We start from the raw sequence: 14,529 nt of genomic DNA on the forward strand, positions 1-14,529 counted from the left end.
CCACCTGGGAAGCCCCTCTTAACATCCAGACATCTGCTAATTTAACCAGCGTCTTCCCAGTTCTGGGTGTGGTTCCAGTTTGTACCCTGCTCTGAGCAGAGGTGGGGGTGGAGTTTTGTTTTCTGCTGAGTAGAATAGCTCTGCTTTCACTGGTCCCCAAATATTCTCTTTCCGCTCCTGCTGGGGACCCTCCTTTTTACCAACATGCAGTTTATTTTATTTTTTACTAATTAATTTTGGCTGCCCTGGGTCTTTGTTGCCACGGGCGGGCTTTCTCTAGCTGTGACGAGCAGTGGCTAGTCTCTAGTTACACTATGCAAGCTTCTCTTTGTGGTGGCTTCTCCTGTAGCAGACCTCGGGTTCTAGGGTGTGCAAGCCCAGTAATTGCAACTTGCAGGCTCTAGACCTTGGGCCCAGTAGCTGTGGCACGCAGGGTTAGTTGCCTCAGGCCACGTGGAATCTTCCAAGAGCAGGGATTGAACCCGAGTCCCTTGCATTGGCTGGCGGATGCTTAACCACTGGACCTCTAGGGAAGTTTTGTGCTGTGCGTGCTATGTTATTTCAGTCATGCCTGACTCTCTGCAACCCCATGGACTGCAGCCTGCCAGGTTCCTTGGTCCATGGGATTTTCCAGGCAATAATACTGGAGTAGGTTGCCATGCCCTCCTCCAGGGGATCTTCCCAACCTAGGGATCGAACCTGGGTCTCCCGCATTGAAGGTGGATTCTTTACCGCTGAGCCATCTGGGAAGTCCTACCAATAGCATTTTGAGAAACAGATCTGTCTAATCCTCTAGAGCCCTGTTTCTCCTAATGAGACAGCTCATGCTGATGGCTCTTGGGAGAAGGACTGCCTGGGTGTAAGCGCCCACCCTGAGGCCTGGAGTCTTGTCACCTCCCTAAGCCTCACAGCGTCATTGGTGACTGGGGGACAAGCACATCTCCCACCTCCTAGGGTTTCTGTGAAGATTCAGATAGTCAGAGGGACTCCCTGGTGGTCCAGTGGTTAGGACTCTGCCTTCCAGTGCACGGGGTTTGGCTTCGATCCCTAGTCGAGTAACTAAGATCCCACGTGCTGCGGGGTGCGCCCCTCCTCCCCCCTTCAACTAATCAGGCCTGTCCAAATGCCTGGCTTGTGGTAGATGTTTAGCCAATTATACCCGCTATTATTACTTTTGTTGTTGCTGACATGGGAGAAACAAAAGTAAAGTGCTTTGTGGGAAGCTGCCTGTAAGGAGTTGGTCGCCTTGGTTTTCCCTTCTGCTTGAACCTAGGGTCACCAGGAGATGTTCGGCACTTACCCAGGACGCTAAGCTGGAAATGCTTGGTCTTCTCCCCTATGGCATTGGCTGCAACGCAGGAGTAGTGGCCCGCGCTAGACAGGTTGGCCTGGAGGACCCATAGGAAGGCTCCATCTGGAGAAACGTGGTGGGTGTCTCCACTAGCTAGGGGTCGGCCATCTTTGAACCATGTGACCTTGGGCTGTGGGTGGCCTGTATGCAGAGGGGAGAGGCAGGTGAAATGATTCAGCAGGTTTTGACCAGGTCAAACCAGAGGTCAGAGGCTGCTCCAAGATGGGGTGGGAGACATCGTTCTCCATGTCAGTCCAGTGGCCCGTACGGCAGGGCAAGACACAGAAGCAGCCATCACACCTGGCCTGGACCCTTTCCTATGTGATTCGGTTACTGTTTCCTTTCCCAGGTTGTGGGCAGGGATGGCTTGGTACAGACAGGCAGGACATAAAGGCAAATTATTCCTTCCATCCATCCATCCATTGTCCATTCATTCATCTACCCATCATCTACCCATCCATTCATCCATTCACCTACCCATCTACCTATCCATCCACCCAGTCATCAACCCATCCATCCATTCATTAATCTATCCATCTCCCCATCCATTCATCTACCCACCCCACCCCATCCATCCTTTTATCCATTCATACATACACACATTCACCCATTTACCCATCCATCCATTCATCCATCTCTCCCAGGCCACAAGCATTAATGGGAGCTTACTTTGCCAGGCACTTGGGGAACCACAGTGACAAGATAGTTCTTGGTTCTCATGGAGCTCAGAGCCTGGCTAGGGTAGACAGATATCACAAGGCCACTATGGCCCAGGGTGGTCAATGCTGGGACAGGGGAGAACTAGGAACTTGTAGGAGAACAGCCGAGAAACGCCTCCAGAAAGAATGAAGAGACCCAGTCGTGGATGTGACTGGTGATGGAAGTAAAGTCTGATGCATAAAGAACAATATTGCATAGGAACCTGGAATCAAGGTCCATGAATCAAGGAAAATTGGAAGTGGTCAAACAGGAGATGGCAAGAGTGAACATCGACATTTTAGGAATCAGCGAACTAAAATGGACTGGAATGGGTGAATTTAACTCAGATGACCATTATATCTACTACCGTGGGCAAGAATCCCTTAGAAGAAATGGAGTAGCCCTCATAGTCAATAAAAGAGTCCAAAATGCAGTACTTGGATGCAATCTCAGAAACAACAGACTGATCTCTGTTTGTTTCCAAGGCAAACCATTCAATATCACAGTAACCCAAGTCTATGCCCTGACCAGTAATGCTGAAGAAGCTGAAGTTGAACAGTTCTATGAAGATCTACAAAGTCTTCCAGAACTAACACCCAAAAAAGAATTCCTTTTCATCATAGGGGATTGGAATGCAAAAGTAGGAAGTCAAGAGATACCTGGAGTAACAGGCAAATTTGACCTTGGAGTACAAAATGAAGCAGGGCAAAGGCTAACAGAGTTTTGCCAAGAGAAAGCACTGGTCACAGCAAACACCCTCTTCCAACAACACAAGAGAAGACTCTACACATGGATATCAACAAATGGTCAATACAGAAATCAGACTGATTATATTCTTTGCAGCCAAAGATGGAGAAGCTCTATACAGTCAGCAAAAACAAGACTGGGAACAACTATGGCTCAGATCATGAAGTCCTTATTGCCAAATTCAGACTTAAATCGAAGAAAGTAGGGAAAACCACTATACCATTCAGGTATGACCTAAATCAAATCCCTTATGATTATACAGTGAAGTGAGAAACAGATTCAAGGGATTAGTTCTGATAGACAGAATGTCTGAAGAACTATGGACTGGGGATTGTGACATTGTATAGGAGGCAGTGATCAAGGCCATCGCCAAGAAAAAGAAATGCAAAAAGGCAACATGGTTGTTTAAGAAAGCCTTATAAGTAGCTGATAAAAGAAGAGAAGTGAAAGGCAAAGGAGAAAAGGAAAGATACACCCATCTGAATGCAGAGTTCCAAAGAATAGCAAGGAGAGCTAAGAAAGCCTTCCTCAGTGATCACTGCAAAGAAATAGAGGAAAACAATCGAATGGGAAAGACTAGAGACCTCTTCAAGAAAATTAGAGATACCAAGGGAACATTGCATGCAACAATGGGCAAAATAAAAGACAGAAACAGTATGGACCTGACAGAAGCAGAAGATATTAAGAAGAGGTGGCAACAATACACAGAAGAACCATACAAAAAAGATCTTCATGACCCAGATAATCACATCACTCACCTAGAGCCAGACATCCTGGAATGCAAAGTCAAGTGGGCCTTAGGAAGCATCACCATGAACAAAGCTAGTGGAGGTGATGGAAATCCAGTTGACCTACTTCAAATCCTACAAGATGATGCTGCGAAAGTGCTGCACTTGATATGCCAGCAAATTTGGAAAACTCAGCAGTGGCCACAGGACTGGAAAAGATCAGTTTTCATTCCAATCCCAAAGAAAGGCAATGCCAAAAAATGCTCAAACTACCACACAATTGTTCTCATCTCACGCTAGCAAAGTAATGCTCAAAGTTCTCCAAGCCAGGCTTCAACAATATATGAAACATGAACTTCCAGATGTTCAAGCTGGTTTTAGAAAAGGCAGAGGAACCAGAAATCAAATTGCCAACATCTGCTGGATCATCGAAAAACAAGAGAATTCCAGAAAAACATCTACTTCTGCTTTACTGACTATGCCAAAGCCTGTGACTGTGTGGATCACAATAAACTGTGGAAAATTCTGAAAGAGAAGGGCATACCAGCCCACCTGACCTGCCTCCTGAGAAATCTGTATGCAGGTCAAGAAGCAACTGTTAGAACTGGACATGGAACAACAGACTGGTTCCAAATTGAGAAAGGAATACATCAAGGTTGTATATTGTCACTCTGCTTATTTAACTTATGTGCAGAGTACATCATGAGAAATGCCAGGCTGGATGAAGCACAAGCTGGAATCAAGATTGCCAGAAGAAATGTCAATAACCTCAGATATGCAGATGACACCACCCTCATGGCAGAAAGTGAAGAACTAAAGAGCCTCTTGATGAAAGTGAAAGAGGAGAGTGAAAAAGTTGGCTTAAAGCTCAACATTGAGAAAACTAAGATTATGGCATCCAGTCCCATCGCTTCATGGCAAATAGATGGGGAAACAATGGAAACAATGAGAGACTATTTTTTGGGGCTCCAAAATCACTGCAGATGGTGACTGCAGCCATGAAATTAAAAGACGCTTGCTCCTTGGAAGAAAAGTTATGACCAACCTAGATAGCATATTAAAAAGCAGAGACAGTACTTTGCCAACAAAAGTCCATCTAGTCAAGGCTATGGTTTTTCCAGTAGTCGTGTATGGATGTGAGAGTAGGACCATAAAGAAAGCTGAGCACTGAAGAATTGGTGCTTTTGAACTGTGGTGTTGGAGAAGACTCTTGAGAGTCCCTTGGACTGCAAGGAGATCCAACCAGTCCACCCTAAAGGAGATCAGTTCTGGGTGTTCATTGGAAGGACTGATGCTGAAGCTGAAACTCCAATACTTTGGCCACCTGATGCGAAGAACTGACTCATTTGAAAAGACCCTGATGCTGGGAAAGATTGAAGGTGGGAGGAGAAGGGGACGACAGAGAATGAGATGGTTGGATGGCATCACCGACTCAATGGACATGAGTGTGAGCAAGCTCTGGGAGTTGGTGATAGACAGGGAGGCCTGGAGTGCTGTAATCCTTGGGGTCGCAAAGAGTCCGACACGACTGAGCGACTGAACTGAACTGAACTGAGGACCTTGGAGGCTGAGCTCTGCAGTCAGATGAGTAGGGAAGAGTGTTTGTGGCAGAGGCATAGAGAGTGAAAAGTCCAAGATGCCAAGAGACACTTTGCAGGGAACAGCAGGGCAGTGGGCCGGCACGCCAGATCTCTGAGGACCCCCTCCTTCCCACAGCTGCCTCCTCACCCTCCTCCAGTCTGCTGTGTGTCCCTTACCTGAGACGTTGCACCGCAGCTGGGCCGTCTCCCCCTCGGGGACCGTGACTGCCTCCTCCAGGTCCTCCTTCTCAATACTGGGAGGAACTTCGAGAAGCAGGGAGGACAGACGCTCACTGACTGGGCCGAACAGCCACGGAGCAGGAAGCCAAGCGCCCACAGGATCTGTCTTCCTCCCCATTCCCTCACACCTGTTGCCATGCGGCAGGGGGTCTAATAAAAATTTGCAGCTGGCTGAGACAAATACCAGTGCCACTGGGAGAAGGCCCCAATCAGAGGAAGGCAGTTGGGTGGTATTGAAAATCTTTGCCCCCTTTCATCTTGGGTTGGTTCTGGCTGTTTCTGGAAAGTTCTATGGCAGCCTCAGAGAAGAGGCTGCTGATGAGGCAAAGAAGACAAGGCTTGGTCTGTCCCTCCTGTCTGTACCGGGCCCACCCCCAGAGGCTCCCAGGCTGGGAGGAAGGATGGGTGGGCGCCTGTGAGAACCGGGTGGTGACGTACCCAGAACCTCCACGCTGAAGTTCCTCCGTGCCTCCCCAGCCTTGTTGCTGGCCAAGCAGGAGTAGAAGCCTTTGTCCTGCTCCTGCGCCCGGGTCAGCTTGAGCATCCAGCCACCTGGGAAGTGGGAGAGTGGGCTCCAAGCACAGCTGTGAGCAGCCTTTTGTCCCCAGCTGAGCCCAGGCTGCCCACCAGGAAGAGGAGCACGCTGGGCAGTATATTTAGATGTTTATGTGTCTGCCTCCCACAGTGTTCCATTCCGCAGAGAGGGAAACTGAGACCCGGAGGTTCAGCAGATGGATGGAGCCCTCTGGACATTAGTCCTTGCTGTTGTTTAATTGCTAAGTCGTGTCCAACTCTTTTGCAATCCCATGGACTACAGCCCGCAAGGCTCCTCTATCCATGGGATTTCCCAGGCAAGAAAATTGGAGTGGGTTGCCATTTCCTCCTCTGGAGTGTCTTCCCAACCCAGGGACCAAGCTCTCATCTCCTGAATTAGCAGCTGAATTCTTTACCACTGCCACCAGGGAAGCCTGGATATTAGACCTACGCCAGGGTAAACTTCCCTTAAGCGTCCAGGGTGGTTCAGATGGTAAAGAATCTACCTGTAATGTGGGAGACCTGGGTTCAATCCCTGGATTGGGAAGATCCCTTGGAGGAAGGAATGGCAACCCACTCCAGTATTCTTGCCTGGAGAATTCCCATGGACAGAGGAGCCTGGCGGGCTACAGTCCATGGGGTCGCAAAGAGTTGGGCAAAACTGATAAGCACACATAAGCACAGGGTAAACTTGACCCTGTTCTAGTAAGAAGACTCTGTCACCTGGCTACCCTCTCTCCTGTGGCTTGACTAGAGCTGAAAGCACAGCAGTGGTTTATGCAATCCTGGCTCAGATTAGAACCCCATTCTACTCTGATGGACCTGGTGCAAGTCCACCTTCTCCCAAGGACCTCTCAGAGGTGGTTCACTCAGAGGTGAGCCAGTTCCTCTCAGAGGAACACAAGGATCTCCTAAGACCAGCCCAAGGAAAGCAGATATACAGGACTTGTCATCACGGCTACTCCTGCACCCAGGGCAGACATCACTAATCGATCACCACGCTCCTTTCTGCTGGACCCAGATGCAGTCTCTGAATTCATCTCATCTGATGAATATTGCAGCCCCTACCAAGTGACAGGAAGTGATACACGAGGGGAAACTTATTTACCATCCCAGCTTGGACTGCATGGAATAATTGATGGGTCATTGAGGCTGAGCTTCAGTGGGCTTGGAAGTCCCTGCAAGATTCTGATGGGATACTGCCTCCTAAGCCTCAGTTTCCCCATTTGTATTCCAGCAAGAACCTTCACAGACCAGCTTTGTGAAGAATATGAGTATTCAGAGAAGAAAGTGCTTGGACCAACTTTCTAAAAGTTTGCTACAGCTCCATGGGAGGTTATACAAGCTCCATGAGAAATTTTTTTTTTTGGCTACAGGACTTATCAGAACCTTGACTATGCAAATGGTTCCTGTGGGTCTCCAGGACAACTGAACAGGAAGCCTTTTCCAGACTTATTTAAATCCCTTTTTTTTTTTTCCTGGAGCACCTCATCTGACCAGTGTTTTGGGGTGCACTCTTGGGAGACTAACAACTGAAATGATTATACCAACCACGCTGGGCAGGGCAGGATCAGAGATCACAGACACGTGATGGACAGAGGCAGAAGCTGAGTATCAGACCTTACCTGCTAAGAGGTAGGTGTTCTCCCCAGGGCTGATGGGCTCCTCCCCGCGGAACCAGCGGACCTCTGGTGGTGGGACGCCCGTGGCTTCACAGAACAACGACAAGGGGTTGTGCAGGCTGGCTGTGACATTGGTCAGTGGGTCCAGGTCGCCGATGAGCTCTGGGGGCACTAGATACAGAGAAGAAGCCATGGTCAGGGTGCAGATGGGGGCTGTATGCTCTTTGCTGCCTCCCCACCGGCCTCCCCAAGCATTCCCACGGAAGGGGGTGAGTGGTGGCCACAGGCTGGACTCTGGCGTCAGGCTGAGGCCTCAGTTTCCCCAACCCCTCAGAGGACCTCCAGGAGAATCCGACAAGGACATGTGTGAAGCCCTTAGCTCAGACCCTGGTACGGAGCAAAACTGAGCAAAGGAGACAGAAATCAGAGCCAAGGGGAACACAGATGGGACCCCAGGTCAACATAGCAGAGTCCCCTTCAGAAAGGAAGCCCCACTCTATCAGGCAGGGACAGGTGGGCGAGGCCTGGGGTCCCAGCAGTGCTGGCGATATGAGAAGAGCCTCCCTAAAGGACCCCTGCCCACCTCTCTCCTTGTCTCTTCCCACTCCCTGCCTCCACCCTGAGGTATGCAGTAGGAGCTCAACACTCTTCCTCTTACCCCAGCTCCCGATGAACTCCAACTTAGCCTTTACATTTCACGTTTAAAAGTCACCTCCTATAGGAAGCCACCCTGACTTCCTAAGACAGATGACAGTCTAACTGATCTCTTAGGAACGCCCAAATCCCAGCATCACATACAAACCATGCAGGATAAAGACTGCCCAGAATACAGTAGGGAACAGCAAAGGAGAGAGAGAAAGGGGGACTTCCCTGGTGGTCCAGTGGCTAAGACTCCAGGCTCCCAATGCAGCGGGGCCCAGGTTCCATCCCTGGTCAGGTAACTAGCTCCTCCCACATGTTGCAACTAAAGATCCTCCGGGTCTCAATTAAGTCCCAGTGCAGCCAAATAAGTAAACAAATAACTTTTTTAAGGGGGGGAGAGGGGAGGGGGGAAGAGGGGAGGGGGATGAGGGCTCTTTGGAGCCTGTCCTGATTTTGAGAGCAGTGTTCGCAGCTTCCCCTGACAGCAGCCTTCGCGAGAGGCCTGGCTCCCGGCAATACAAGGAGGTAGCCCCAGGAACACGGAGTCTGAGGCCGCCATGCCCCTTCCTGCCCTCCTCCCGGAGGCTGCGGGTCCTTACCGAGCACTGAGAGCGAAAACCATCGCTCCGCCCTGCCGGCCTCGTTCTCGGCCACGCAGCTGTAGCGCCCGGCGTGGGCAGGCTGCGCCCGCTCCACGTGCAGACTCTGGCCGTGGTTCTGGAGCCGCAGGCCAGGCTGGGTCCCCACGGGCCACCCGTCCCGCTCCCACGTCACGCTGGGCACGGGTTTCCCTGTGGCGTTGCATTCCAGACTGGCCTCCTCGTCCTGAACGACGGACACGTCTGCGTAGGGCTCCGCGGGGCCGGCAATCTGCGGGGGAACTGGGGTGGGGAGAAAGCACGTCGTGGGGGGCGGTAAGGGGGCCGTTGGGCACCAGCCTCAGGCCAGGATCTGGGCTCGCCTCCATCTGGCCTGTGTACTCCCTGCCTCTCGCTGGCCGTGTGACCTTAGCCAGGTGAGCTCACCTGCCCAGGCCTCCACTTTACATCTCTATAATCGGATCACCACGGTACCCCAGCCCCCTCTCCCATACCCTGGGAATCACGGGAGGGCCTGCTCTTTGGACAATGAGCTCACAGCACGGTGCCGAAGATTTGTAAGGACTTTTCTTCCTTAGAAACCAGGGGCTTCTAAACAGTTGTTAGGATTGGTGGTGGGGGTGGGGGATAGTTCCACAGGTGGGATTCTCCCCAAGACGTTGGACAGTAGTTTTCTTGGTTTTATTTTCTAGAATGATTTTTATAAGGCCGAGATATTTAATTTTATCCTCCACAGGATAAGTAGATGGAAACTTTTGTTTCCATCACATATGGGAACTTCATATCAATTTTACATTTCTTTAGTTTCCAGCTGTTTCAAGCTGTGGTTTCCCTTTTCTCTCTGGGCCATTGGGAGTCTCTTGGCATCGAGCTGCTTGCTCTCTCATGGTCAGGAGCTATAAGAAGCTGACTTGGAGGGGGCAGTTAAAATAGCAGTAATCTAAAGGGGGACAGGAGAATCCAGCTTCTGTCTTTGCTTGGGTTTTGAGGGGGTTAGGTCTGCCCTGCCAGGGTGCCTGGTTGCCCCCACTTCAGGCTGGCCCCTTCCAGCCCATCCCGCCTGGTCCAGGTCATCCCAGGCCGACTCACCGTACACCACCAGCTGCTGGTCCTGGCTGCTATTTCCAGCCACGTTGCTGCACTCACAGGTGTATGTTCCCTCCTGGGCTGGCTGGGCCTGTCCCAGATACAGCAGCTGCCCCACAGGGAACACCTGCCCAAGGCTGGCCCCCTCCCCGGGCAGGGGCTGACCTGGATGCATGAGAAAGAAGCCCATGGTCCCTGATCCTTCCACCTTGGACATCTGTCCTCCCATCCATCCTGGCCAACTCCTGCTCATCCCGCAGATGCCCGCTAAATGTCACCTCCACCAGGAAGACTTCCCTGAGCACCAAATCTGATCCCAGAACCCCCTCTGATAACCCACAACTCTGAGCTTCTCCCCAACCCAGCTCTACCTACAGGTGGCACGTCTGAATCCCGCCCTGGCCTGGGCTGTCCTGGAGGGAAGACCCTGCCTCACTTTCCCCCTGGGGTCCTTGGAGGCTCTCCGGGGCCTGGCATGTAATAGGGCTCAGTGAAGGCTATTGAGTGAATGACACATCTGTCTAGCTACAGTGGTGGCGGAAGGAGACCAAGCAACAGGCACGCCTGGCAGCAAGGAGACCCCGGTGTAGGAAAGGGTTTTGTAACCCTGGAGGCACTAACCTCCATCACCATGCACCTATTCACGGAGGAGCAGCCCTCTGGGCCCCCGTCATCCAGCAGCACGTGTCCTGGCCGGGGGTGGGGTGGGGGGGGAGGCTCGGGTGGCCATACAATAGGCTTCCTCGCTCTTACATTCTATTCTCTGTCCACGCTGTCTCCCCTGGTGATCTCGGCTTGTCTTGTCACTTCCGGATTTATTCTTAGCCCAGACCTCTCCTCTGAGCTCCAGACACCTCTGTCTGACTGCCCCCTTAACATCTCACTCGGTGTCTAATGAATCTGAAAATTAAAATGCCGCAAACGCCCGGTCTGGCCCCATAAACCTGCCCTCAAAGCCTCTCCATCTCGGGGATGGTAGCAACTCTCTCGATTGCCAGGCCAAAACTTTGTCATCCTCAACTCCTCATTCTCCTTAGCCTCTCATCCCAGCCTCATCCCCTCATCCCCTCATCAGGACATCCTGGCAGCATCACCTCTGAAAGGCATCCAGAAGACTATGGCCCCCTCTCAGTACCTCCTTGCTACCCACCTAGTCCAGGTGCCAGTTTCTCTTGCCTGGAGTCCTTGCAGAAGCCCCCTCACTGGCCTCCTGCTCCCACCCTTTCTCCCAATGGTTTGTTCTTATCATGCTGGCAGGAACCTGCTAAGTACAAACCAGATTGTGTCCCTCCTTTTTCCAGACTCCTAAAATAGCCCATCTCACTCAAGGTAAAAGCTGGGACCCCTACAACAGCCTTTGACCCAGCCATCATAGCTCACGTGACCATCTCGAGCTGAATCTGCTGCCGCCCCACTGACCGCTCTGTTGTTCTTCAAACAGGCTTGACTCACCCCTGCCCCAGGGCCTTTGCACCTGCTATCACCTCTGCCCGGAATGCTTTTCCCTAGTCATCTCATGTTCATTCCTCACCTTCTTCATGTCTGCTTGGTCAAAGGTCCCTGACCACTCAACTTAAAATCACAAGCCCCACCCCTCCCCCAGCAATCTTCTCCTCTTTCTTGGCTTATATTTTTTTCCATAGTCTTTATCACATCAGGTATTAAGTCATTTTACAGGCACACCTCAGAAATAGCAGTTTCAGTTCCAGACTACTGCAATAAAGCAAGTATCGAAATGAAGCGAGTCACATGAATTCTTGGTTCCCCGGGTCATTTCTTATTTATTATCTGACTGTCTCAATCCACTGCTGCATTTCTAGCACCTAGAATGATGCCTGGTACAGACAGGCTCTCAATAAATACTAGTTAAATGAATGAATTCCAAATATTCACTGAACATCCGTTTTGTATCAGGCACTGCTAAGCCACTGCTAAATTCCCAGACATTGCCTCCCGGGACTCAGGGCTCATGGTGGAGCAGACATTGAAAGACTAAGGTGGGTGACATGACAAGTTAGCACATAGGGGCAGTGTCAAGGAGGCCCCTCTCCCTAGACTGGGGTGGAGGTCAGGGAGGGCTTCCTGGAAGAAGAGACATCTGATGGGAGGCCTGAGATCAGTCTAGCTCTCATTGGCTGAGAAGGGGCTGGAGGGGCGCCAGGGGCTTCTGTAACCAGCACCTGCACCCATCTCCATCTCAGCCAGGGTCTGAAGCAAGGGCAGGGGGCAGCCTCGACGGGTGGGGCAGTGAGCCTGGGGCTCAGCCAGCCTACCGTCCTTCCTCCAGGAGATCTTGGGGAAGGGAACGCCCCGACAGTCGCAGGAGAGCCGGGCAGGGTGCCCCTCGGTCACGGTTAGGATGCGTGGCTCCCGCGAGGGGAACACTGGAGGGACTGAGAAAAACGGAGCAGAGGTGAGGAGGGCAGGAAGCTGGGGACTGGGGTGAAAAAGAGACCCCTGGGGGAGGGTGCGGCGGGGGAAGGCTGTATCCTGGGACCCATGCAAGGCAGCACCGCCCTCCGCCCTGGGCTTGAGAGCCAGCCCTGACAGACGCAGGGGGAGGGACCCCAGCCCAGCCCAGCCTGGGAGACCCTCACCCCAGACATTGAGGTTGTAGTGCTTCTGCGAGCGGCCCACTAGGTTCAGCGCCTCACAGGTGTAGCGGCCCGTATCCCCCACCTCGGCTCTGTCCACCTGGCCAAGAGCAAAAACCACCCATCAGGGGTCTAGCGCAGAGATGGTGTCACATCTGTGTGACCCGGGCCCGTCACTTTCCCTCGCCGAGCCCACGCTCCCACCTGGAACCTAGGGGTTGATAAGCCAATGGTAACACCCACTGTATCTCTGGCACCGGGGAGTTTCTGGGAGCCAAGGGCTTGGTGGCCCTGCCAGCCTCACCCCACTTCACATCCACAGTTGTGTCCCAAGGGGGAGGTGGAGGGGGCCCTGTCTCAGGGGTCAGATCCTGACCTGGGGGATAATGGAGCCGGGCTGTGGCTTTGAAGAATGAAAGAGGAAGGAGGGGGCAGTATTCCAGGTGGAGGAAGCCAAACTGAAGTTGCTCGGAGTTAGGAATGATCATATCACCAAGTGTAGAGGGCTGGGGGAAGGAGGAGCTGGCTGGAGTCGGGAGTGCTCCCCAAAAGCTTGGAGCTGTGCTCCCCTTCCCCTAGCTGACGGGGATGAGCTGTTCTCTAGGGCAAGTGGGGACCACACAGGCATTCTCTGAATTCTCCCGGCCAGCCCAGGAGAAAGGTGTCACCGTGCTCACAGGTGAGAGATCTGAGGCCAGACAGGAGGTGACTGCCACAGGCAGGAGGGGCTGACTCTAGACACGACTCTAATTAACCCTTGCTTTGCCGGGCTGGATGAAGGGCCTTAAATGCCCAAAGGCAAGAAGGTTTTCCAGCAAGGAGTGAAAAATGGGTGGAAAGCTTTGGGGGAGGGGAGGGGCTGAGAAGGACTGATGCTGAAGCTGAAACTCCAATACTTTGGCCCCCTGATGCAAAGAACTGACTCACTGGAAAAGACCCTGATGATGGGAAAGATTGAAGGCAGGAGAAGGGGATGACAGAGGATGAGATGGTTGGATGGCATCACTGACTCAATGGACATGAGTTTGAGTTGGTGATGGACAGGGAGGCCTGGCGTGCTGTGGTTCATGGGGTCGTAAAGAGTCGGACACAACTGAGCGACTGAACTGAACTGAAGGGGCTGAGAGAAACTCCTGGGCTCAGTCCTGGGGCTTCACTCTCCATCCTGGTTTGGCTGGAAGTGGCTCTGCTGGGTCTGGGGACTGGATGGGCTGCAAGTCGAGATGAGCTGAACTGATGTTGGAGGGGGTGTCCCAGCCCGCCCAGGTCAGGGCTCAGATCCGCTCATGGTGGGGCCCTCCTCGGTGGCCTGGGAGGCCGCACACCTCCAGCAAGGCCTTGTCTGTAGAGAGGTGGACGCCGGGCCGGGGCTCCAGGGGGCGGCCGTCTTTGCGCCAGCTCAGCACAGGAGGGGGCACAGCGTAGCTCCAGCACTCCAGGGCCACGGACTCATTGGCCACAACAGACACGTTCTGCTCTTCTCCGAGGAAGCTGGGGGGCACTGCGGGAGGGGGCAGGGCAGGGGCTGTCTCAGGCAAGTGAGTCAAGTCACGTCCTGAGTCAGGCCCCCCCCATCCAGCAGCCAGGAGCAAACACGGGGGACGGGGAGGTGCTGTGAGGATGGGGGCCACCCCCTGAACTGAAGCCCTCTTGTCCTCCCCTCAACGACCGGCAGAGGAGACCCCCAAACCTGAACAGGATGGTGGGTTATGACGTCAATATTCTGAATATGATTTTGTATTTTACTTTTATAAATTTTTTAAAGAGAAACTTTAATCTTTATTTATTTAAGGTCTTAGGCCAGGCCATGCACAGCATATGGGATCTTAGTTCCCTGATCAGGGATCAAACCCGTGCCCCCTGCATTGGGAGCACAGAATCTTAACCACTGGGCCACCAGGGAAGACCCCTGATTTTGTACTTTAGCTGTATCAGATGTTACCACTGAAGAAGGGCCCACGGGCCCACCTGTCCATGACAGGTGAGTTGACAGTTTAAGACATGGCTCAGGGGGGTCCAACAGACCTCTACATGAAGGCAGACGCAGTCTCAGGACAGACCTGGCACATCCACCCCCTGGGGATGCCCCAGTCCCACCGTCTTGAGC

The 14,529-nt window shown here is 52.5% G+C and overlaps 1 protein-coding gene across 5 annotated transcripts in view; it reads right to left on the reverse strand.

Annotated features, from left to right (window-relative positions):
• Positions 1 to 14,529, reverse strand: part of HMCN2 (hemicentin 2) — a 177,547-nt gene that overhangs the window by 54,475 nt on the left and 108,543 nt on the right. For all 5 annotated transcript variants that reach the window (XM_061154405.1, XM_061154403.1, XM_061154404.1 and 2 more), the window contains exons 41-49: positions 13,748 to 13,923; positions 12,426 to 12,522; positions 12,102 to 12,221; positions 9,832 to 9,993; positions 8,743 to 9,024; positions 7,505 to 7,672; positions 5,784 to 5,897; positions 5,283 to 5,369; positions 1,301 to 1,492 (exon numbers count right to left, since the gene is read on the reverse strand). In XM_061154405.1, coding sequence (XP_061010388.1) covers positions 1,301 to 1,492; positions 5,283 to 5,369; positions 5,784 to 5,897; positions 7,505 to 7,672; positions 8,743 to 9,024; positions 9,832 to 9,993; positions 12,102 to 12,221; positions 12,426 to 12,522; positions 13,748 to 13,923 — 1,398 coding nt within the window. The remainder of the gene's footprint in view (positions 1 to 1,300; positions 1,493 to 5,282; positions 5,370 to 5,783; positions 5,898 to 7,504; positions 7,673 to 8,742; positions 9,025 to 9,831; positions 9,994 to 12,101; positions 12,222 to 12,425; positions 12,523 to 13,747; positions 13,924 to 14,529) is intronic.

Source organism: Dama dama, chromosome 11 (genome assembly GCF_033118175.1).
Source record: "Dama dama isolate Ldn47 chromosome 11, ASM3311817v1, whole genome shotgun sequence".
Lineage (NCBI taxonomy): Eukaryota > Metazoa > Chordata > Mammalia > Artiodactyla > Cervidae > Dama > Dama dama.